Source organism: Terrapene carolina, unplaced genomic scaffold (genome assembly GCF_002925995.2).
Source record: "Terrapene carolina triunguis isolate 2854851 unplaced genomic scaffold, T_m_triunguis-2.0 Scaffold193, whole genome shotgun sequence".
NCBI lineage: Eukaryota > Metazoa > Chordata > Testudines > Emydidae > Terrapene > Terrapene triunguis.
The window spans coordinates 506,391-529,895 of record NW_020664544.1 but is presented as its reverse complement, the minus strand read 5'-3'; the positions used below and the strand labels follow the sequence as shown (position 1 = coordinate 529,895).

Sequence of the window (23,505 nt, the reverse complement as noted above, 5' to 3'; positions counted from 1 at the left end):
TTAGCAGGGGGCAGGTGCAGCAGCAGGGCACATATACAGTGCAGTGACTAGTTATCCTGGTCAGTCTGGGAGGTGGTTTTCATGTTCTGTGTGGTGGGGGCGGTGGTGTTGCTCTGTGACTTGGTGGCGGGGGAGGGCAGTTACAGATCTTATGCAGCGGTCCTTACCCTGGATCACAGAGCCGCGCAGCAGGGGATCTGTAACCCTCCTCCCCCTGCAAGACAGTCACATAGCCGACACATACACGCAGTCCCGGCCAGGAGGGCTGGCAGGCTCCGTTGAAACAACCAGTCCACCATCGCGGAGCCTGTCATTCCTGGAGTTTAGAAGCATCATTTGCATCACAACCCTAAACCCGCTCCCCGCCACAGTCTGCGTCCCAGGTTTAAAACATTCCCGTGAAAACAGTAATAAAGACAACGGTGTCCATGAACAAAACAGAACAGATTTTATTTTTTGGGAAGGGGGTGAAGGGGGTATGTAATTGGAGAGGATAGTCGACGGCAACTGGGTAAAGAAACGGGGGCAAGTTCAGCTTCTGTGTCCACAAACTTAAAAGTCAATGGGTACCCTGCTCAGCCTTGAAACTGGCTTTCAAAGCCTCCCGGATGCACAGCGCGTCCCGCTGGGCTCTTCTAATCGCCCGGCTGTCTGGCTGGGCGTAATCAGCAGCCAGGCTATTTGCCTCAACCTCCCACCCCGCCATAAAGGTCTCCCCCTTGCTCTCACACAGATTGTGGAGCACACAGCAAGCTGCAATAACGATGGGGATATTGGTTTCGCTGAGATCACAGCGAGTGAGTAAGCTTCTCCATCTCCCCTTGAGACGGCCAAAAGCACACTCCACTACCATTCTGCACTTGCTCAGCCGGTAGTTGAACAGTTCTTTTTCTGTGTCCAGGGCGCCAGTATAGGGCTTCATGAGCCAGGGCATTAGCGGGTAGGCTGGGTCCCCGAGGATCACTGTAGGCATCTCCACATCCCCAACAGTTATCTTGTGGTCCGGGAAGTAAATACCTTCCTGCAGCCGTCTAAACAGACCAGAGTTCCTGAACACGCGAGCGTCATGAACCTTGCCCGGCCATCCGACGTAGATGTTTGTAAACCGTCCCCGATGGTCCACCAGTGCTTGCAGCACCATTGAAAAGTACCCCTTTCTATTGATGTACTGGCTGGCCTGGTGGCCCGGTCCCAGGATAGGGATGTGAGTCCCATCTATAGCCCCACCGCAGTTTGGGAATCCCATCGCAGCGAAGCCATCTATGATGGCCTGCGCGTTTCCCAGGGTCACTACCTTTGACAGCAGTACCTTGACGATTGCCTTGGCTACTTGCATGACAACAACCCCCACGGTAGATTTGCCCACGCCAAAGTGGTTCGCGACTGACCGGTAGCTGTCCGGCGTTGCAAGCTTCCAGAGGGCTATGGCCACTCGCTTCTGGACAGTCAGGGCTGCTCGCATGCGGGTGTCCTTGCGCTTCAGGGCAGGGGACAGCAACTCACAAAGTTCCAGGAAAGTCCCCTTCCGCATGCGAAAGTTTCGCAGCCACTGGGATTCATCCCAGACCTGAAGCACTATGCGGTCCCACCAGTCCGTGCTTGTTTCCCGGGCCCAGAATCGCCGTTCAACAAAATCCACATGCCCCATTGCAAACGTGATGTCCTCGGCGCTGGGTGTCGTGGTTTCTGACAGCTCTGTGCTACTCTCCGACTTCAGGCCCTCACTCCGCTGCCGTAGCCTCCTCGCCTGATTTCTCTGCATCTGCCTCTGGGAAAGGTGTATGATAAGGTGCGAGGCGTTGAGAACGGCCACAACTGCAGCGATGGTCGCAGCGGGATCCATGATCGCAGTGCTGTGGCGTCCGCGCTGTCACTGATCAAAAAGTGCGCGAACTGATTTCCCGCCGGCGCTTTCAGGGAGGGAGGCAGGGCGGTAGTGACTGACGGATGACGACAGTTACCCAAAAGCACCCTCGCCACAATTTTTTACCCAGAAGCCATTGGGGGCTCGACCCAGAATTCCACTGGGCAGCGGGGACTGCGGGAACTGTGGGATAGCTGCCCACAGTGCACTGCTTCCAATGTCGACGCTTTCCCTGGTAGTGTGGACTGACAAAGTCGAATTACTGTCCTTAGTGTAGACACACACGTTCGACTTTCTAATATCGATTGCACATATTCGATTTAACTAAAATCGAACTACTCTCGTAGTGTAGACATACCCTAATACATCATTTGCAACAGTAACAGAAGTCCTGTACAGACGCTCCCCGGGTTGCGCAAACGCGACTTACGGAAATCCGGACTTACGGAAAAAAGTTCCGTAAGCACCTTTTTTTTTTTTTTTTGCACATAATTGTCGAAGGTACATTCCCGACTTACGCAAAACTCGACTTACGCAAGGCATTCTGGAACGGAACGCCTTGCTTAAGTTGGGGAGCTTCTGTATGTACAATTGTATCTTGTACATAATGCTCCAAGCCCCAGAAAATAAAGTTATTGATTTTAAGACTAGCAATGAACAAATTACTAGCATTAATTTTACACTACAAAACTATCCCTAACCTAGATTCATGAGAAATTCCTTACAAACTAATTTACTGAAGCCCCAATCTTAAAAACAGATCGCCCAGGCAAATCAGTATGACCACATGGATCAGCTTGCAGGATCAGGGCCTAAAACTAGTAATTTTAAAGTGATGCAAAACAATTAAAAAACCTGAGAGGAACTGTCCAACTCCATATATCAAAACACCTTCCCATAAAAAAGCCCTATCCCAAAACATGAACAAAAATATGCATCTAAAAGTCTACCAGTTCCAGTGTGCTAGAAAGGATCGTTTCATATCAGAATAACATGATTGTGTGAGAGAGTACATTTAAATGTAATTAGTGCAGTGATTCACAGTTCAGTCTCATTAGGCTAAAAATTCATTATATCACAGTTTAGTAAAAAAAAAATAGAAGAAAGCAAAGACACAGTAAGAGGAGTTGGGGGCAGCGGAAAGAGAGGAAGCAGGATAAGACTTTTGATAGGGTTATAGAATTAAAATTAGCTAACAAGTTCAAACATATCTCAGATGAACACTGAAAATATGGTCTGATACCATAGTCATTCCACACACAGAACAGTCCTCGAAGTCCTGGGGTGGGATTTTGAGAAGTGAAAGGGTGACTTTCTTTACAACTTACGGCCCTAAATAACTAAGCACTTCTGAAAAACCCACCCTATGGAGTTTTACACAGTGACTATGGAATTGGCCGTATAATTTGACACAAATACCCAAAAGTTTACCATGAGTGCAGACCCTTGGAGACAAGCAATACCTACACTTGATTCCAGTGTCAAGTTCAAAAGCATGGATAGTTTCCAGTAGCCCTTCAATTAGCTGCTTAAATCTTGGATTTTCCTGAAGACTTCTGAAACAAAAACAACAGATGTGTGTCAAAGAGGAAGACATGGGTAAGTTACCAGTAGTTCCCTGGAAATCTGAGCTAGGAGGGGGATGCAACCGGGTATGTGGAAAATGAGGCAGTGCTAAGAACTGTTTCCAAGGAGCAGAGGCTCAATTCCCCAGGATGCTATAGCCGGTATTACTGTAATTAAAGCATTATTCACTTCAGAATAAACCAAGAGGTGGTACACATTATCCTTACAATTTTATACTTAATTATTCTAATGTAGCTTTAGCATAGAAACTGCCTGCTATGGTTAAACAATGGTGAAATCTGAGATATTTTACAGCACAAACATTTCCTAAGAGTAGATTCTGAACCATACAGCTGTTTTGGAGATGGTCACAGAAAACGCTAAGAGACAATTCTTCCTATTTTTCTACTCTTTCAATTTTTTGTTCCTTATTGGCGAAGACATTTGCACAAAACAGGATCTTCTGTTTTAGAGTTCCATCTGCTCTCTCTCTATCCAACGCCATGGTCCCCAGAGTACATTACCTTTTGGTAACCTCAGTCTTACACAGTGGACACTGAGCTGGGCCTTTTTTCTTTTTGCTGAGAAGTTTAAACATACAGAATCTATTAAAAGAAAGAGGAAAAATCATGCTGGTAATATATTTTAACAGAAGAAATTGGTTTTTCTAAAAAGCTGCACCCATTTTGATAGGTTTCACTTTGCTAGGATAACCTCGTATCTGTACAAATCTGTCACTGTCAAGCTGAGTACCTACATTATTACTACAGTTTAAACCAAATTGAGCAAATTGCTTCTGAAATGGTCTCCGAAGCTGCAGCTACTTCTCAGCTGGAATGGATTTTCTTCTCTTGAAATAGCTAATCATTAATTTATTAAGTAGTCTACTCCATTAGCATTGCTGGGAGAGAGTATGCTCAGAGAGCACTATGTGCTGAAGAAGTTTGGAGGCCCACCTGCAGAATATATGGTCACATTTTGTTGAGACTGGCTCTTTTATCAACTCCAAACTGAAAGAGGAAAAAAAATATTTACTGTTATACATTTGAAAAGACAATACAACAAAAAGAAAGAAAGAAAGGCAAAAACTTCATTGAACTAGAAAAAAATACATAATCTTTGCCAAGAAAAGCAGAATATTCAACAAAAAGAATGAGGAGAACTTGTGGCACCTTGGAGACTAACAAATGTATTTGAGCATAAGCTTTCGCGGGCTAAAACCCAGTTCATCGGATGCATGCAGTAGAAAATACAGTACGAATATATATATATATATACACACACACACACACACACACACAGGACATGAAAAAATGGGTGTTGCCATACTAACTATAACAAGAGTAATCAGTTAAGGTGGGCTATTATATTCAACATAGTTTTTGTTTGGGCACCAGGCAAGGTGGCTGACTTTTCCAGTTGTGCAGCCTATTGCACAGTATTAGTTTTTCTAAAGCCATTTCTTTCTTCCTTCCTCTCTACCTAAAAGGTATGCTTTCTGGAGATGCCAGTTCAGTATGGCAAGGGACAAGTTGTTTTGCAGCTACAAAAGATGTCCTCTTCCACTCTGACCCCTTGTGGAAACACTGGGAATACAAGCCTTCCCTATACCAATTCTATTCTACTCAGGTTGTTATGTGACCCTCATCACTGCAATATGATCATTTTCCAGAAGTGCATTAAGTGATATGATTAGTATCTGTCATGTGTGATTCTCTTTTTCTGTTTTTCTCCCAGTGAGAAACTGTGTGTGGGGAGTGGTTTATTCTATTTTTAAAAAATATTTATTTATATCAATTTAATATATGTACATTGTGCTGTGTGTTTACATTAGCAAAAGCAAGGTCAAAGATGTGAATCTTGCATTTAGAGCAGAAGCGGGAGATGGCTGTGGTAGTTCTTAGTCCCTGTGGGAGTCTGTTCCAGTCTTGGATAGACCCCCTCTGTGAAAGTTCTGTCTCCTTCACCAGAGAAGTAGCGCTTTCATCTGCAGTCCTCATCCTAGAGTTTTAGGGATCTTTTAAATATCCTGGACTCAAACCATTTAGTGTCTTGAAGATAAGGACTGAGTCCTTGAATTGACATAGTAGTACACCTCTACCCCGATATAACGCTATCCTCGGGAGCCAAAAAAATCTTACCATGTTATAGGTGAAACCACGTTATATCGAACTTGCTTTGATCCGCCGGAGTGCGCAGCCCCGCCCAACCGGAGCGCTGCTTTACCGCATTATATCCGAATTCATGTTATATTGGGGTAGAGGTGTATATAGTGAGCCCCTGAAGAGAGCAGAAGACAAATTTGATGTGTTTGCAGGAGCTCATGTTGCTGGGGAGATGGGTTGCCACATTCCATACTGGTTGTAGTTTCCAGAGGGCCAACAGCTTCATTCCCTAGACAGCATTCCTCTAGCCTGTTAAGATGGGACCCAATCTCCTAGTACATGTGACTTGCAGATGCTACTTAGAAGCACCCCTAAACTGTGCACTGAATAGTACAGTTGTGCAACTTTAATTAATAGAGACTGCATCATGCTGGAAACTCCTCAAAATGTGCACTATGATTATGAGGGTTCTCATGTCTTAGCTAGATTAACTCAAAGCTCTGAAGCAGACAGACAATTCCTGCTTGGATACAACCCTACTGCTTTTTGAGATACAGCACATAGAGCAGAAATCAATGTTACTGGGAAGCAAGTTCTAGCTAGGGTACCACATGCTCATCTAATATCACAGAACTGGAATAATTACATTCCAGCACAGTAATTATAACCCAAACCAGGCAGACATCCTGCAAACAAACTCAGAACACAGGAAAATTTCAACACAAAATAAATAAACAAACAAACAAACAGGATTGAAACCATTCTTGTAGTTTGTTTTACAAACACTAACAGGCTAAGAGAGACACTTTCTCCTCTGCCACATGTTTTACTAAAATGGCTCATCGCACTGTGTTCAGCATCTTATTTTTCAGGAGGACATGTTTCATAATGAACATTCACACACCCATCTTTGGATTGGTGAAGGTTCATAAAGACAGGACCTGCCCAATCAGTGAATGATATTACCAAGCCCCCCCGTTTTCCATCCAAAAATCCAATACACACTATGTTTTAATAGGAAGTAAGGACTTCAAAGATCTCCTACCACCAACCCACCTTTTCCCTCCCCCACTCCCACCCACAAGCAACCATCACTAGAGGGAAGATATGAAATAAGTTTCTAAGCAGGACAGAGGGAAATAAGTAAGAACAAAAGAAAACCAGAAAGGGATTAGAAAAACTATTCCACTGGGGATAGTCCTTTGCCACACTGTGATTTTTAGTATAACAGTTAAATTCCATTTCCTCTACCTTTCAAAACCAAGTTATGGCACACCAGGTGGAATCGTACATTTCTTGTGAGCATGGGCAGACAAGGTCAAAACAGTCAAATCTGTTCTAGCCTCGGTACAAAAATAAAACGAATACATGCAGTAGGGAATTACAGTAGCAAAAATCCACCTGGTGCAGAAAGAAACATTCAGTAAATAACTTGGCTTGAGTCATTTTAACTCTTTCAGCTGTTCTTAAAACATGTTAGACAGGAATGGCTTCAAAATATTAACTCACTTTTGACCCTGAATCCTTTGTTGTTGTGGTTTTGAGATATGCTCCTAATGGATTTACTTGAACAGTTTCCATGCTTTAGCCATCTTAAAATCAGCAAGTACAACCTACCTTCAACATGTGGAAAAATTCCCCTTTATTTAGATAAAATGTCATACATCTAGGCAAGCATGGTGTTAACAGGCCGAGTCATGTTGCGAAACCCTTAAGGGTTTCACAGTTCTTGTATCCACATCAGGAGGACAGATCATTCAGAATCCCAGAATCTCAGAAATTAGCAGCATGTAAGAACAGGCTAAGTATTTTTTGTTCACTGCTACCATTCTTCTTCAACAGCTGCCACAGAAATGGATTTCAGCTCAATGAACCTCAGTGAATAATGTAGAGAAGAAAAACATGCTATATAAACTTTGCCAAGTACCACAATGACTCCAATTAAAAGGCCACATCAAAATGACTTTTACTTGGTCAAAGCAAATAAAGCAGTTTCTGCTGCAAAACAGTCTAAATAATAATTGCTAATACCAAAATCTACAGCAATAGTAGCCAAAAAAGCAGCATCAGCATTAACTCTCATTCCTGCATCCTTAATTTTTATGAGTCTCCTAACTTTTAAAATTGATAATTTGCTAGAGTAATAAAGAAAGAACATTACACTTTTATGACTTAGATTCTCATGAAAATGCAAAATAAATGGGCCCAACTTCCACAGTATCCATAGTTTTTTGCTCACTTTATAAATTACTACCATGAGAGGTTAGTAAGTGTTGTAAAATCCCAGAAGTATTTTTTAATATTGCCATCTACTGCTTCTCTAGCATAGTGGTTCTTAAGTTAGACTATGCATTTTTCCATGGTTTATTATTTAGCAAATATGCTGTTAGCTTTAAGAATCAAATCCATGTTGCCTCTCAGAGTTCTCCCATCAATGAGAGGTGAAAGTTGCACTGGACAAAACTCTCGCCTCACACAAGATATTCTACTGTCCCTTAGGGAGCTCCACACACATATGGGAAACAGAACATGGTAGAAAATGTGCACCAGGCAAACCTGAAAGCAAAACCTTGACAACTGTGTTGGATTATATTTTCTCTCTGAGTAATTATGACCTTTTAATTTTTGCCGCTCTCAAATGGTTCACTATTTATTGTCATTGTAACAAATCATGCAGTGATTCAGAGATTTACCAAAGAAGCACCAGCATTATTACACCCTAAATGCTCCAGAAGAGGTAGTACAATGACATTTGACTAGTCATAAAGAATAGAGAGTCTTCTACACTGTGGCTTTACAATGAAAGAGATCACACTAGAACATGTCCACTGCAGTTAGGCCAAGTCATTTTCTAGTCACTGGGGCAAAAGCTGGATGTTAAGCTTGTTTAAAACTCAACTCAGACCTTTCATCCCTGAATTATTTGCTATTAAATGCAAAAATCTACCACATATGTGGTTCTTAGAAATTAAGAGTCTGTCCTAAATTCATCAAGAATTTCTGAATTTATGTATCCAGGTGCTGTTTTTAACTCTTCATGCTTAGATCTGAGCAGATGCAAGTATTTTCTCAATAAGCTCTCTGAGCTACAGAAAGCGTGGACCTCACAAAACCCAAATATTCATTTTCCAAATGGCCCCAGCTGTGGCTGTGCATACAGTAAGTAGTGTTTGAATACAAGAAAAAAAAAGAGTAAACAATTTGTCATAATTCACTGCGATGAGCAAACTGTGGCCCGCGGGACCGTCCTGCCTGGCCCTTGAGCTCCAGCCAGGGAGGCTAGCCCCCGGCCCCTCCTCTGCTGTCTCCCCCCACCCGCAGCCTCAGCTTGCCGTGCTGCCAGTGCTCTGCTGCAAGCTCCTGCCGGGCAGCATGACTGCGAGAGCTGTTGGCCTGCCCCGCTGCTCTAGACTGCGCGGCAGCGTGGCTGGTTCCGGCCGGGCGGCACAGCAGCCAGTCCTGGTGTTCTGAGAGGCATGGTAAGGGGGTGGGGAGTAGGGGGGTTAGATAAGGGGCAGAGGATCCCCGGTGGCAGTCAGGGGACAGGGAGCGGTTGGATAGGCGTGGGAGTCCCGGGGAGCCTGTCAGGGGTGTGGGTAAGGGCAGTCAGGGGACGGGGGGTTTGGATGGGGGGTCCCGGGGGCATGGCGGTTGGGGGGGGTCCTGGGAGGGGACGGTCAGGAGACAAGGAGCAGGGGGGGCTGGATGGGTCCGGGGTTCTGAGGAGGGCAGTCTGAGGGGCCGGAAGTGGGAGGGGCAGATAGGGGGCGGGGACCAGGCTGTTTGGGGAAGCACAGCCTTCCCTACCCAGCCCTCCATACAGTTTCGGAACCCCGCTGTGGCCCTCAAGCCAAAAAGTTTGCCCACCCCGGTGCAGTATGAAGTCCAGATTATTCCCCTGACATACCATATTGGGCACTCCAAGTTCTTCTGCATAGCCAAAAGCACATTTTGCACATCTCCAATGGCAGCCACAGACGAGTCCATTCCTCAATTCCAAACACAATCTACAAAAAAGAAATGTATTCTGGTACACAGTATCTCATTCACATTTGCCTGCAATGTGAACATTACTACATTCACATGTACTATGTAGCATGTATTAGGCTCCTCAGAGAATTTGATGGATCCTTGCTCTAAAGAGTTTACAATCGAGAATATAGACTTAACATTACAAGGTGACCACAAACTAGAGGAATAGAGTAGCGTGGGGAAAGTAACAGAAATAAGATCATATGGCGACTCAGCAAACTCATGTACACTTCTTGATGAACAAATTTTTTTTCAAGCTTTCATTTAAAATATGAATTAGTTTACTTCTTTGAGGCAGATGTGAGTCTTTAGGAGGGACCTGAATGCAGTGAGGGTGATGCCTTAGCGAATAGGCTTCAGCAGAGTTTTCTAGATACAGAAGGCAGCATAGAAAACAGCAGAGATTTATGTGAGAAGTCAAAAGCTGGCATCACTGGTGGACAGAACAGATGAGGACATGAAAGTAGACTATATTAAAGATATAGGGAGGAACTGAATCTCATAGTCTTGAAGGCCAGAATTTGACCTTAATATGCAGAGGGTTGGTGAACAAGTGCAGGGCTTTCAGGGTTGTGGGGAAAATGCTGTTATAGCAGCTAACAAGGAAATTATTTTGTCAACTGAATTTTGGACAGAAGAGAAATGGGTGAGGTGCACGCCAAGAAGAGGAGGTTGTAATATTCAAAGCAGGAAATGGATAGGGCAGACACAAGTATCTTAGGCTATGCCTACACTGTGCACATTACAGCGGCACAACTGTGCCACTACAGCCATACTGCTGTAAGGTACGCAGTGTAGCTGCTCTTTGTCGGCAGGAGAGAGCTCTCCTGCCGACAAAATAAAACCACCCCCAACAAAGGGCGGTAGCTTTGTGGGCGGGAGAGCGTCTCCCACTGACAAAGCGCTGTCCACACAAGCGCTTTTCATCAGTAAACATTTTGTCGGTCAGGGGTGTGTGTTTTTTTCACACCCTTGACTGACAAAAGTTTTACCGAGGAAAGTGCAGTGTAGACATACCCTTAGTTGTGAGGAGGGCCAATCCTGAGCTCCACTGACTCATGCTTCCAGGATCGGGGCCTTGCACATGAACAGTTTCCAGAACTAATGAAAAGCTAAATAGATTTACATAAAACATTTAATATTTCTTACATTAACTTGCAGAAAACATGAGAACTTGTCTGAATGGTAGTCCCTTTAGCCACTGGCATAAAATCTTTAGAAATGATTCCCTATGTGTACATAACTGCTCTGCTGCTCACATGAAATGCAAGGAAGTACAAAATGGATCTTCACCTCTGTGTGCCTGTTACCCCTCCCCATTATTTGAGCATCTGGACCATAAGCTCTTCAGAGTAGGTACTGTCTCTTACAATGTGTAAACACTGTGCCTAGCATAATAGGGTCCTCGTCTCAGGTGTGGCTTCTGGGCACCACCCTTCTACAAAGTTTTTTTTTTAAATTAAATACCTACATAGTGAAATACTTTAGAGAGGCCACTGCAAAGATTCTAATGGGAGAAAAACATAATTAATGCTACCTTTATTGCAGTTTGCTGATGATTCCAGTATAGGTCGTCTGTAGCTGAGCAAGTGGCAATGCACATCATACGTCTGCAGAATGAGAAATCTTATACCCTCTTGGCTGACATAGTAGACTCGGAATCTGGAAAACCTATTAGATCACACAAGGAATAAAATCAGCTTTTGGAGTTGTGGGTATCAGGGCAAGAGTACACAAATCAAAATTGATTGAACTCAGTTTAAATCTTACAAGTATGGGCTATTCAAAAGATGTGCAGTTGGAGACCAGAAACAAAACATGATATAGTCACAGTGAGCACTCAGCAGCAAAAGCAGGTGGCACTTGCAGAAGCTCGGATTAGTGTTAGCCTGAACGATCAGATCTAGATTTTGAACCAAAAGGACGCTCTGTGCCACCTTATTCAAGGATGGCAGTTTCCAGGTATGAGATTTTTCACTTGAAAGGGATTATTGCATAGACTCAGTTCTGAAGCTCAGACAGGTGGGGGCAGCAATGTCTTAAATTTACACTGAAGCAAAGACAAAAGTAAACACAGAAAAAACCGAGGGAGAATCAACCACACTGAAACCGAGAGAGCAAGAGGCAGACAGCCTAGCACTGTCCTCACAAACAGAACAGGTGAAAGGAGGAATAGACAGGCAAGCAAACTGCAGAGCCCAAGGGCAATCACAGCAGCCCCTCATTTAAAGAGAATGAGAGTGTTGACACCCCAGAACCACAACAGTGGGGGTCCTCCTCAGACAAACAATAGGCCCAGGCAGCCAAACCAAGAGAGTGTAATGGTTCCCCCAGCCAGAGCTCTCTCCTGCTCCTACTCACTGCACCCCACGCCCCGGGCCCTGTCACACCATGCCCCTTACCCCCAAACCTTGTCAGCTTAGGGCTTATCCCTACAGATCCTGCACCACACATGTCCCCCACCCTAAACCTTGCCAGAATCAAGCCTACCCTTTACATCAGCTTGGCCCCTAATCCCCAGAGGTCCTGCCTTGAACCCCCACCCACCCCTAAACCTTGTCCGTTTAGGGCTCTACCCCCCCCACACACACCAGGGCCCTGCCCCACACATGCACCCCCATCCCCAAACCCTGACAGTTTAGGGCCTGCACCCCAAGGCCTGTCCCACCCACAAGCCCTGGCAGTTTAGGGCCTACCCCCTCATCCTGCCCCACACATGCACCCCCACCCCCAAGCCTTACCAGCTTAGGAACCTATCCCACACCTGAACCCTGCCAATTTAGGGCCTAACCCGCCCAGGCCCTGCCCTGCCCCACCTCTACTAGCTTAAGGCCTACCCCACACATGCACTCCCACCCCCGAGCTATGCCAGCTTGGGGCCCTACCCCACCCCCGAGCTATGCCAGTTTAAGGCCTAACCCCTTCCCCCGTCCTGCCCCATCGGCGAGCCCTGCCAGCTTAGGGCCCGCCCCCCAGGCCCGGCCCCATACATTTCCTCTCCCCCCCTCCCCCATCCCCTCCTTTCCCCGCCGGCCCTGACACCCGCCCCCATCCCTCTCGCGCCCTCACTCGCCAAGCGCCTCACTCGATCTGAAGGTATTTCGCGCCCTTTCCATCACCTAGGAAACCACCGCACCCACGGAGCCAATCACACAGCCGAGTTCGGGTCACATGGGGAGAAGAGTTTCTCCGTATTGGCTCCACTACAGCCACCTGACTGTTCGCGCACCCGGACGTGAGGGGCACTTAGGGTAGGAGAACACCTGATTGGCTGTGCTGCCCCATGTGACCTTTGGGCTTGTTTATTCCGTCACGGGCGGAAAGCGAGCGGCGAGGCCTGGATCCCCTCACCGAGCGGGGCAATGTTTGGAGCCAGGCCCAGCGTAGGAGGTACACGCCGCCCCGACAGGGACTACGACTCCCAGCGTGCACTGCACACGCCGGGCCCTCTGGGGAGCGGTGTATGCTGGGAACTGTAGTAGCCAGAGTGAGGCATGCTGGGAGTTGTGGTTCCGGGTGAGGCGGGGAACGTCGGGCGCTGAAACTTACGGCGACGACGCTGTGCATGCCGGGAATTGCCGTCCTAAGGGGGCTGCATGCCGGCGGCGGTAGTTCACCCCGGAAGTGGAGGGTGTTGGGAACCGCTCTGCCCCGGATCCAGCCTCCCTCTCCCCTCTTGTTTATTGTTGTGGTCCCCAGAAACGTGGCTCCACCCACTCCACCAATCCAAAGCAGGGAGGCTGTGAGTGGCAGGCGCGCAGACCAATCGGGTGGCGGTAAATGGTGCGGGCCAGATGAGGTGAATCCGCCATGTTAGGATCCTCTATCACAACAGTGAGGAGCGAGCGGCGCCTGGAGCCGCCCCCTGCCCAGGGTACCGCTGAACCGCCCCCCTTCCCTGCCGGGACCGGCCTCAGGCGGGTAAGGACCCCCAGCGGTGGTGTGACTTCCCCCGGGGCCCCCTGCCCGACCCCGGGGCAGACCCATGAACTCCGAGCCCGCTCCGCGATCCGCCCGCCGGGCTCGGGGGCAGGTCACAAGCCTCCCTCGGGGCAGGCTCCCGGGCTGTGTGTGCATCTCGAGTGGCAGCGTCACAGTCCGCCCCGGTCCCAGCCCCCCGATCCCCCACCGGCCCCGGGGCCCGGCCCGGTCACCGCCCCCCGCTCCCCCGCTGGGCGCGCACTCTGGGCCTGGCCAGCTCTGCCCCGTGCCCTCTGCCTGGCCTGATCCTCTGCCCCCTAGCTGACTCTGTACGCTCTACCTGGCCTGTCAAGGCTGCTTCCCCACTTTGAACTTTAGGGTACAAATGTGGGGGCCTGCATGAAAACTTCTAAGCTTAACTACCAGCTTAGATCTGGTCCGCTGCCACCATTCCCAAAGCTAATTCCCTTCCCTGGGTAGCCTTGAGAGACCTTCACCAATTTCCTGGTGAATACAGATCCAAACCCCTTGGATCTTAAAACAAGGAGAAATTAACCATCCCCCTCCTTTCTCCCACCAACTCCTGGTAGATCAAGATCCAAACCCCTTGGATCTTAAAACAAGGGGAAATTAACCATCCCCCTCCTTTCTCCCACCAACTCTTGGTTGATCAAGATCCAACCCCCTTGGATCTCAAAACAAGGAAAAATCAATCAGGTTCTTAAAAAGAAGACTTTTAATTAAATAAAAAGGTAAAAATCATCTCTGTAAAATCAGGATGGAAAATAACTTTACAGGGTAATCAAACTTAAAGAGCTCAGAGGACCCCCCTCTAGCCTTAGGTTCAAAGTTACAGCAAACAGAGATAAACACTCTAGTAAAAGGTACATTTACAAGTTGAGAAAACAAAGTAAAACTAACACGCCTTGCCTGGCTGTTTACTTACAAGTTTGAAATATGAGAGACTTGTTCAGAAAGATTTGGAGAACCTGGATTGATGTCTGGTCCCTCTCAGTCCCAAGAGCGAACAACCTCCAAAACAAAGAGCACAAACAAAAGCCTCCCCCCCAAGATTTGAACGTATTTTGTCCCCTTATTGGTCCTTTGGGTCAGGTGTCAGCCAGGTTACCTGAGCTTCTTAACCCTTTACAGATAAAAGGATTTTGGAGTCTCTGGCCAGGAGGGATTTTATAGTACTGTACACAGGAGAGCTGTTACCCTTCCCTTTATAGTTATGACATGGCCCGTTGCCGCTTTCAGCCCCCAGGCACGGACAAGGCACTGCACTCTCGGTCTGGCCACCCTGCGGGCCTGCGTTATGGCCACAGGCAGCAAATCCCACCCCTGGAGTCAGGCACCCACTCTGCCTTGCATGGGTGCTGAGCTCTGGTAGCTGTTATCCCAGAGACCGTTCAGCTCCTGAAAGCTGGGTTCTGGGCATCCAAGTTTGAAAGGAATGGCCTTGGCTTGAAATCCTATCGAGGAGTTGGGCAGCCCTCTCACAGCTGGCATCAGCTGTAGGGCAGCTTCCTCTGGAGATATGGCCTGGGAGCGGACCCCTGGACCACAAGCGGCCTTGCCTGATGCTCTAAGGTTAGCAGCAATGGGGTTAATGCAGGTTCTGCAAAATCTAGTTATTGTTTCCTGCTTCTCACAAATGTATTGACTAAAAAACAGAGTGCCAGAAAAGCTTGGTTACCTAAAGCACAGAGAAAAGCTGTGTGGAGATTGCCTGAAATGGCAGTGATGCCCTCACTCAGCTGTGTGATCAATCATGAATACATTCTAGCCCCTTCAGGACTGAGGGAAGGAATTGCTGCTAGTCACCTGACTCTAAGTTGCAATGTAAACAGTTGTTGGAAGAGGTGTAGCAAATTTCCAGTATTGACATGGAGCCAAGACTCCAGTTGAAGTCTCTGTTGGATGGCTAATTTGTGAAGAGAAATACACCTCTACCCCGATATAACGCGACCCAATATAACACGAATTTGGCTATAACGCGGTAAAGCAGCGCTCCAAGGGGGCAGGGCTGCACGCTCTGGCTGATCAAAGCAGGTTCAATATAACGCGGTTTCACCTATAACACGGTAAGATTTTTTTGGCTCCCAGGGACAGCGTTATATCGGGGTAGAGGTGTAGCTGAAAACTCTGTCCTTTGTGTGAGCAAAGGTGTCATTTCTACAGGCAAAGTATTGTTAATTCCTGGACAAACAAAAGTACAGGCATTTCAGTTAAGATCACCTTTGTTGTTTTAACCTCTGTTCAAATCTTAAATATTAAGGACTAAATTCTCAATTCCAGTGAAGTCAGTGGAGTTGCATTCCGTTTCCACAGAAGAGACTTTGGCCTGAAATGTCTTAACATATTTTAGGGTAACAATCTTTCTTTTTCCATAGCCCCACAGCATGGAGCCCCAGGTAAACCTCAGTGTGACTTTTAGAGGTGAGACTCAGAGTTTCCTGGTTTCAGATTCATCAAACACTACCTGGGCTGATGTGGAAGCCATGGTGAGTTTTGTAATTGTGTTCATGGATCCTGTATACTATCCTGTCTCTTTCCAACTTTCATAGAAATTTAGGAATTAAAGAACATTTATTTTTAATATAGGCAATTGTATTTCTTTTGAGAAAAGCAAATTAAAGGGAATGTTAAAATAGATAATTGCCACTGTGAAGAAGTTCTTAAAGTTCCTTTTATTGATGCAGTTAAACACAAGATCCTCTAGACTTCATTAAGCTATTAGCTACGTCTATGCTACATATTTCTGCTGGCATAGCTGTGTTGGTCAGGGATGTGAAGAGAAGTATCTCTGGCTAATGTAGCTGTGCCCATAGAAGCCCCTAGCGTAGATGCAGTTATATTGGCAAAACTGCACTTTTACTGGTATATCTTGTTTTCTTTAGTGGTGGCAGTATGGTAAAAGTGTAGCTTTGCTGCTATAAACTGCGTCCACACTAGGAGCACATGGCTGATACAGTGTAGACATGGCCTTAGTAAACTTAACCTAAAGCTCAAGTTGCCTTGAATACTAATCCAATTTGGTTATGTTATTTCAAAATCATAGTGAAGTTCTTATGTTTGATTAATCTGTGAAAACTTTAAAAATGAAGCTTCTCTCCCTTTCCTTTTCAGCCTTGGGGGTCATAATCATGCTATCATCTGGTTTTTTTTCTCTTCGTCTCTCTAAACCCCACCAATCTTGCTGCCTTTTACCGTTGATTGTGTTTTCTAAAATTGGTTGCAGCAAGCTAGTTTTTGGGTGAAATTATATTTTATTGTGAAAGTTTGAATCTTTCATTTGGCTTATCTGAAAGTAAGAGGTAATGTCTCCATATCCTGTTCTTTTCCACAGCACTAACAATTACTAAGGATTCAAATTTAGGCTTTTTCCACCATCAAATGCACTGACTAGTCCTCAACCTCTTAATTCCCTTCCCTACCAAAATAGATATAGGGAAATGACGTACCTTAATGGTTCTCCGCCTTGGCTATGACTGGTTCTCCTGAAACTTGATCTTTGTTCTGAGGTGCAGTGGAATTGCTGACATAAGTTATCAGCTTCTTGTTATGTTAGTGTTTTTTTATGGACTGGTTTGCCTTTTGGATGCAAGTGTTTATCTTGCATATAAGCTGTGTGTGTAGACTCATACAGTCGCTTGTACCAGTCTGTATATCATATGGTAGGTGACTGGTCGCTGAAAAGTATTAGCTTGGATTTGCATTTCCAACATTTTCTAGTTACACTCTTTCACTGGGATAGCTGTCTGGGAGAGTTCACAATTCCATTAGCCATAGCAGAAATAATGCACCAAATTCGTTTCCACCTGCAGTAACTCCCCATCTTTTTCCTGTTTTTGTTTGTTTATTCTTCTGTTCATACCCTCACAAAGATGCATCTTGACATAATGGGCAGTTATCTCTACTTATATCTCTACTTTCCATCACTATCTAAGACTTGGCTATTATCTTTGAATGATACATCTTGGGAGAGGGCCCTGCTTCACAGCTCTCATCCTTGTATTCAGGAACTGAACAGCACTCACTCCCTTGAGAGCTGCACTTTAATGTTCTGGGAGGAGTTGTAGTTCAGATTTAAAATACTGTATTGGCATGACAAGCTATTCAGATGTTTCTAAAGGGCAGAAAAGGACAGGACCATCTGGTCTGTACTCCCATTTCCTACTCACACTGGGGGTGAGGGACATAAGTCAATTGCAGTGCTTCCTATAGCTCCAATGAGATACTTGAGTGCTGGGGCAGATGCTCCAAAACATTGTGTTGCAGTTTCTCAACTGGGAGCTTTGCCATTTTATCTATAAATTATCTGCAATGATAAACCTGCAGAGAAGGATTCTATTAGGAGTGCTGAGACCACTTTTCAAAGGTGCTGATTCTGGAGTATATTACTGGGGACAACTGCATTTATTGTCCTGATACGCTACACTGATTGTAGTTATTACACTGGGGAGTTGCTCAATTTCTCAGGAAACTACTGTATAAGAAACTCAGCTTTCACTTGTCTTCCATCCCCACGGGTTGTCTCTACTAGGTTCAGAATTGCAGAAACCTGGCCCATATGTAATTCTTCCTTGTGTCAAGTAGAGAGATTTGAATCTGCTTGGGGAAAGTAAAGGATTGTTTGCTTATGTAAATTTCATAATTGCGAAAACATACATGGCCCTCAAAGACTTATCACAGTAGGAAACATCTGCCAGTGTTTATGGCTCATTTGGAGCCATTCAGGGCGAATGCAAAATACAGAATGGCTGCATCGAACCATTTTCCTGAATCTGAAACACATGAAGTTAGAGATTCTGTGCGGTCCCACGGAGCAGAGTATCAGGCAGTGGGTAATGCAGGAGTAAGGTACTTCACTCTGAGTGCTTGTGTAGCTTTAGTATCTGAAAACCCAAGGGGACAAGTGAAGCAGGTATGTGGAAAAAAAGGCTCTTCACATGAGTAAACTGTCTCCTGATTGCTTGTTTGTGTAAAAGTGCAGGTGCTTAAGAATAGTTTGCCTCAGCCTTTCTTTATTGCAGGGTGTTTACACAGAATAGGACCATTAACCTTGTGTAAATCCCATTTCAGTGGAAAGGTTGCTAAATGAAGCTTGGGTTTAGGTGCATATTAACTAAGGAAGAAGGGATCAAAGGGGAGTATTGCCCTTGGTCATGATAGGTATTTAAATTGTGTAAGGCCTAAAGGAAAGGCAGAGAGAGGGATGTAATGTGACTGCAGAAAAATGGATTTAATAACACTTAATTGATCTCAAATGAGAGACAATGGGAGGGGAGAGAGTTTAACCATCTCCCCTATTAATAACTGACTAGCTGAGAACTACCATGTTTCTGTCTCACTCTCTTTATTTTTACTTGCAGGTGAAAGTTTCATTTGATCTAAACAACATACAGATCAAATACATGGATGAGGATAATGATGAGGTACTTATGTTAGTGATTCCTGTTGTGTGTGTGTGTCTCCCCTCTCCCCCCCCCCCCCACATTACTGTGAGGCCAGTAACCAGTTGACGGTTTCTAGCTGGTTGTTCAGGCAAATGGTGTGTGTTGTGTTGGACAGGTTAGAGTTAACTCCTTTTGGAACGCTGCAGCTCCACATGCAGGATTCACTTTGCTGGTTTCCCCTCTTGTAAAATGAGATGTTCCTTTTTAAAAAAGATGGAAAACTGCTGTCCTGTTGCCATCTCCCATGGCCTACTGAAAACCTGTAGTCGTTCCATGCTGTTATGTGGGAGGGATGTTCCTGTTCCTGAAGACTCACAGGGTTGTAGCTACTTGTGTTGTCAGCCACTGCAAAGCCCTAGCTACTTAGTCCATGCCATTTCTCATGGAAAATTTAGGTTTATTACTATGACGTGAAGCATTCAAATTCTTTGCATGTCTTATTCAAACTCCATGGTCTCTATGAAGTGATGCTTCCATCCTGAGTGAGTAAATTGCCTACTTGTAATTGTTCTTTTTGGGTAACTTCCTGCATGGCATAACCTGACTCACTCACCTGCCTCTCAATATATAGTTAGAGGTTTAGATCACAATAAAACTCTTAGATAGCTCCTGAACACTGCCCCTGTTGGATAACTCACAGCTCTTCTTGTATGCTGGGAGAAAAGCCAACACTTCTGGAAGCTTTGAGGAGAGCCCTTTCTGGTACCTTACTTTAGCAAACAGATCAGTATTGTGTTGTCTGGAGAAAAAGATTACAGGAATGGAGTCTCCCTTTATGTTTTAAGGCACACCTATGAAGACTAGCTACTCTCTTTGTTAAACTTCATTCAGAAATGCTAACTGATGACTCATTGCCCAGGATCTTCAGAATCAACAGTCTGTAGTGATGAAATAGGATCTCTCTTATGCGACAGATTAGTAACTTTTCTGTGCACACTTACTAATCAGGCAAACTGTAGGAGATGGGGCTGGCTTGTGTCTAATTCAGTTGAGCATTACACCTTGAAAGGTAATAGGTCAGACCCTGCTCGTGTGATTGTTTCTGTCAATGGCCCAAAGACACGGATGGAATCTTCTCCAACTTGCTTCTAGTAGACAGGGTTGTGTCTCGAGGCCTCAGTTGGGGATTGGTATACATATCTAGTAAAAAGACCATACAATCTAGGTTAATAACAAGATGCAGCAGGATGAAATAACACCTGGGTGGAGATGAGGATGAGGTAACAGAAGTAAGACAGTTTCTGAAATTCAGAATAAGAAATAATTTTATTTGAATAAATTTTCAAATGTAGTTGGAACATATGGGGCGTAGTAATAGGAAATATTAATGATGTGGGGGCTTTTGTTCACTATTATTTCTCTTCACAGGTCTCTGTCAATAGCGAAGGTAAGGTATTACTTTGCTTTTCATACTTGGTTTATTATTTTCAGTAAAAGAATAGCACTGCTTAGATTTCTGGGGAAACGTGGTACTGCTAGGCAGTGCCAAGACAGGGCATCTCAGTGGCGAAGAGGGAAGGTCTGGGCTTCTGAAAATCTATAGCACTGCTATTCTTAAGACTCCCCTTTTAACCATCCTTCTGTTGTCTCCCTGACTTCTGAGCTTTGCTGGAAGCTATGTAGAGAGATGGTTTTTAAATTGTAGTTATTAAAAAGCCTGTGGAGTGTTGGCTAGTTCTGTCACCCTCATGGAATTGTCCTGCTTTTGTTTTGTGTGAGTGGCATCTGATCATTCTTCCCCCTAAAGTTCCCTGGACGGGGAATCCATGCTTGGGTGCTGGATGCTGACTTTATCATGTTCGTCACCCAAGCTCTTCACAAATGAAGGGCTGTTTGGTCCGTCAAGGCTACTGATGTCATGAATTTCTACCCGGGTAGGTCCTGACGCTCAGGTCTTCTGCAGAGTTCTAAGGGGTTTTTTTGTCATCCATTGGCTGGTTGTATGGGAATTATGAGAAATGGGTAGAAATGAAGGGAGGAATGTTACATTGCCAGTCTGCAGGTGCATATACTGTCTTTTGTGCTACTTTTGTAAATTGCAGAAGGCCCTTTAAATGCTATTGAGTCCCTGAGGAAGAGCACCATGTTATGTCTGGGACATGGAAATAGTCACACATTTCTTCTTTTTTCTTTTAGAGGAATATGAAGAAGCTCTGAAGGTAACTGGTCCCTGTAACTTTTTCTGATATCTTCAAAAATCTCTATAATGGAAATCCACGTAGTGCTGGATTTTTCTCAGGCACGTGGGGAATCAGAACAACCTGGTTATAAAGTTGCCTAGTTTTAGATGCTAGTTTGAAGACTTTATTAGAATAATTCTTCCAGGCCAAAATATTGTTACACTGACTTCCCAAACGTTTCCCATCTTAAAAAACAAAACAATATTCAGAGAATGTAAAAGGGACTCCAAAGCTTGGTCTTGCAGACTCTTAAAGGCCTTACCACATACAAGGTCCAGTCCTGCATTCCTGAGTAATGTAAACTACAGTGGTGGTGAGCTCAGCTGCTGTACCTAAGGTTAATTTGTTAGAGCAGCTGTAAACTGTAAACCACTTGCTGTGTAACTAGCACAAGAAAAATCCTTTCATCACTTGGTTCAGTTTTGAATTTCTGTTCTTGAAATAATGTTTAAATATTCAAGAACAAAAGAACTGTGAAGTAATCTCCTGACAGCTCCGGGGCTAAAGTTTTTCATAGTCATCCTGTTTATCAGGTCAGATAAACTGCTCTGTTGTGGATTTAGCAAAACCTAGAGAAGCTCTGTCTACTTTCCCTTCCATTTATATTATGACTTTCTTATGATTTTATTTGGTAATAGAGACCAGCTGACTGTAATCTGGCATGTCACTTGCTTTTTTGGCTTTTCTGTCATACCATTGTAGTATATGTCTCTGCAGGAAAACTTGCTTGTTGCTTGTGAAATGGCGAGAATGGAAAGTGTATGTATCATGCACTGTTTACTTAGATTGCAGTTACACAAGGAAATCAGCTCCAAATGAAAGTGTATCAAGTAAACTCCTTTCCAAGTGAAACTTCGCATTCCTGTTCCACGCAAGTCTGTGAAGAAGCTGGGATAGAAAAACTGTCCATTCCCAAAGATGGAAAGAGACCTCTCTCACACTATTCCATGCTTGCTCAGGCCTTAGGGCAGGACTTAAAGGCTGAAAGGGAAACCACAGCACAGGTAGGATACAGAGCTGTATTGTTCAAAACAAATGATTCTGAAATGTTTCACTTGATAGCATATTATTGCAGGCTGGTAGTCATCTACCTGTACACGAGATGAAGGTTTGAGTCAAAATTTTGCCTCTCGGTCGCACCTGTTCAAACCCACTGAAATCAGTAAAGTTGATTGGATGTAACTGAGGGGAGATTTGTTTGGTCCAATATTAGGATGAAGGAATCCTTAATGTCGAGGACAGAGTCTTAAACGTTATAAGAGGTGTGATTGTTAGATTCCTAAAGCTTTAATGAAGTGGGTTCTAGCCCATGAAAGCTTATGCCCAAATAAATTTGTTAGTTTCTAAGGTGCCACAAGGACTCCTCCTTGTTTTTGCTGATACAGACTAATTCGGCTACCACTCTGAAACTTGATTCCCTCTGTAATTCTCAGCTACAAACTAGCTGCTCTCAAATAATTTTCTCTAGCTTTCAGTGTGTAATTTTGCATCTAATGCTAATAATGGAGGAAGCTTTCAGTAAACTTAGTCTATGCAGACAGTGGCTTGCTTATGTGGCTTCCAGTGTTCTTCTAGGAGACTGAAACTCTGTTTATGGTGAAAGGTGTTTGAGGGGAATATGTTCTGAACTTTCCTAGCTGTTCATGGGTGGGTGTGTGGGGTATGTATTTGGACTTGGTGTTTTTGCTGCTTAATCCCAAATTAATTGGAGATACATACAAGGAAATTATGTATTTAAGGTTTGCAATTTATTTTTGGTTCTACAGAAAAAGCTAGATCAAAACGAATCTGAAGGGACCAATGAAAAGCCTCCAGAGTGGTTTACTAGCTACTTGGAATCAGTAAGTGTTTCCTTGGATCTTTGTCCTCTCAAAGGTTTGTGAGACACCGTGGGAGATGGGGGGAGGATTTTGTTTCTTACAAGTATAGGTCTGGTTAATCTGGTTTCCTTAAAGCAGATGGCACTTGGCTTCTAAATATCAAGAAGCCACTACAGTTCCTGAAATGTGGTCCACATTGAAAGTTACAACTGCTCTATCCCTTGTCAAAGCTGGATTGTTCCCTGTTAAACATTTACAAGGGTTGTCCAATCTGATTTTAAATAATCTTAGCTTTCACAAGGGTTGGAGTAGTTTAGGGATTCTCACTCTTTCCATTGGGAGACTCCCATGGTAGAATCCATGTTGCATTCCACTAGGGTTACCATACGTCCGTTTTTTTCCGGACATGTCCGGCTTTTTGGTAATCAAACCCCCGTCCGGGGGGAATTGCCAAAAAGCTGAACATGTCCGGGAAAAATACCGCCGGCCGGGCACTTCCCCTCCCGCGGCTGCTGTGCTCCTCCCCTGACTCTTCGGCTCTGTTTAAGAGCCGAG

The 23,505-nt window shown here is 44.9% G+C and overlaps 2 protein-coding genes across 5 annotated transcripts in view; one reads left to right on the top strand and one right to left on the bottom strand.

The window, feature by feature from the left end:
- BRCA1 (BRCA1 DNA repair associated) overlaps positions 1 to 11,859 on the bottom strand; it is a 52,219-nt gene extending 40,360 nt beyond the window's left edge. Inside the window, exons 1-6 of one of the 2 annotated variants that reach the window (XM_024224339.3) lie at positions 11,338 to 11,859; positions 11,105 to 11,238; positions 9,443 to 9,542; positions 4,387 to 4,440; positions 3,955 to 4,035; positions 3,332 to 3,420 (exon numbers count right to left, since the gene is read on the bottom strand). In XM_024224339.3, coding sequence (XP_024080107.2) covers positions 3,332 to 3,420; positions 3,955 to 4,035; positions 4,387 to 4,440; positions 9,443 to 9,522 — 304 coding nt within the window. In that variant the 5' untranslated portion in view covers positions 9,523 to 9,542; positions 11,105 to 11,238; positions 11,338 to 11,859. Of the gene's footprint in view, positions 1 to 3,331; positions 3,421 to 3,954; positions 4,036 to 4,386; positions 4,441 to 9,442; positions 9,543 to 11,104 lie in introns of both variants that reach the window. The other variant, XM_029912243.1, reaches the window with a different exon arrangement.
- A 1,025-nt stretch (positions 11,860 to 12,884) lies between these two features.
- The window catches only part of NBR1 (NBR1 autophagy cargo receptor), a 24,784-nt gene continuing 14,163 nt past the window's right edge, over positions 12,885 to 23,505 (top strand). The window contains exons 1-8 of one of the 3 annotated variants that reach the window (XM_029912240.1): positions 12,885 to 12,957; positions 13,267 to 13,488; positions 15,885 to 15,995; positions 18,867 to 18,929; positions 20,319 to 20,337; positions 21,087 to 21,109; positions 21,916 to 22,134; positions 22,897 to 22,971. In XM_029912240.1, the coding sequence (XP_029768100.1) occupies positions 13,378 to 13,488; positions 15,885 to 15,995; positions 18,867 to 18,929; positions 20,319 to 20,337; positions 21,087 to 21,109; positions 21,916 to 22,134; positions 22,897 to 22,971 (621 nt within the window). In that variant the 5' untranslated portion in view covers positions 12,885 to 12,957; positions 13,267 to 13,377. Of the gene's footprint in view, positions 12,958 to 13,141; positions 13,489 to 15,884; positions 15,996 to 18,866; positions 18,930 to 20,318; positions 20,338 to 21,086; positions 21,110 to 21,915; positions 22,135 to 22,896; positions 22,972 to 23,505 lie in introns of those variants that run through there. The other 2 variants (XM_029912242.1, XM_029912241.1) reach the window with 2 other exon arrangements.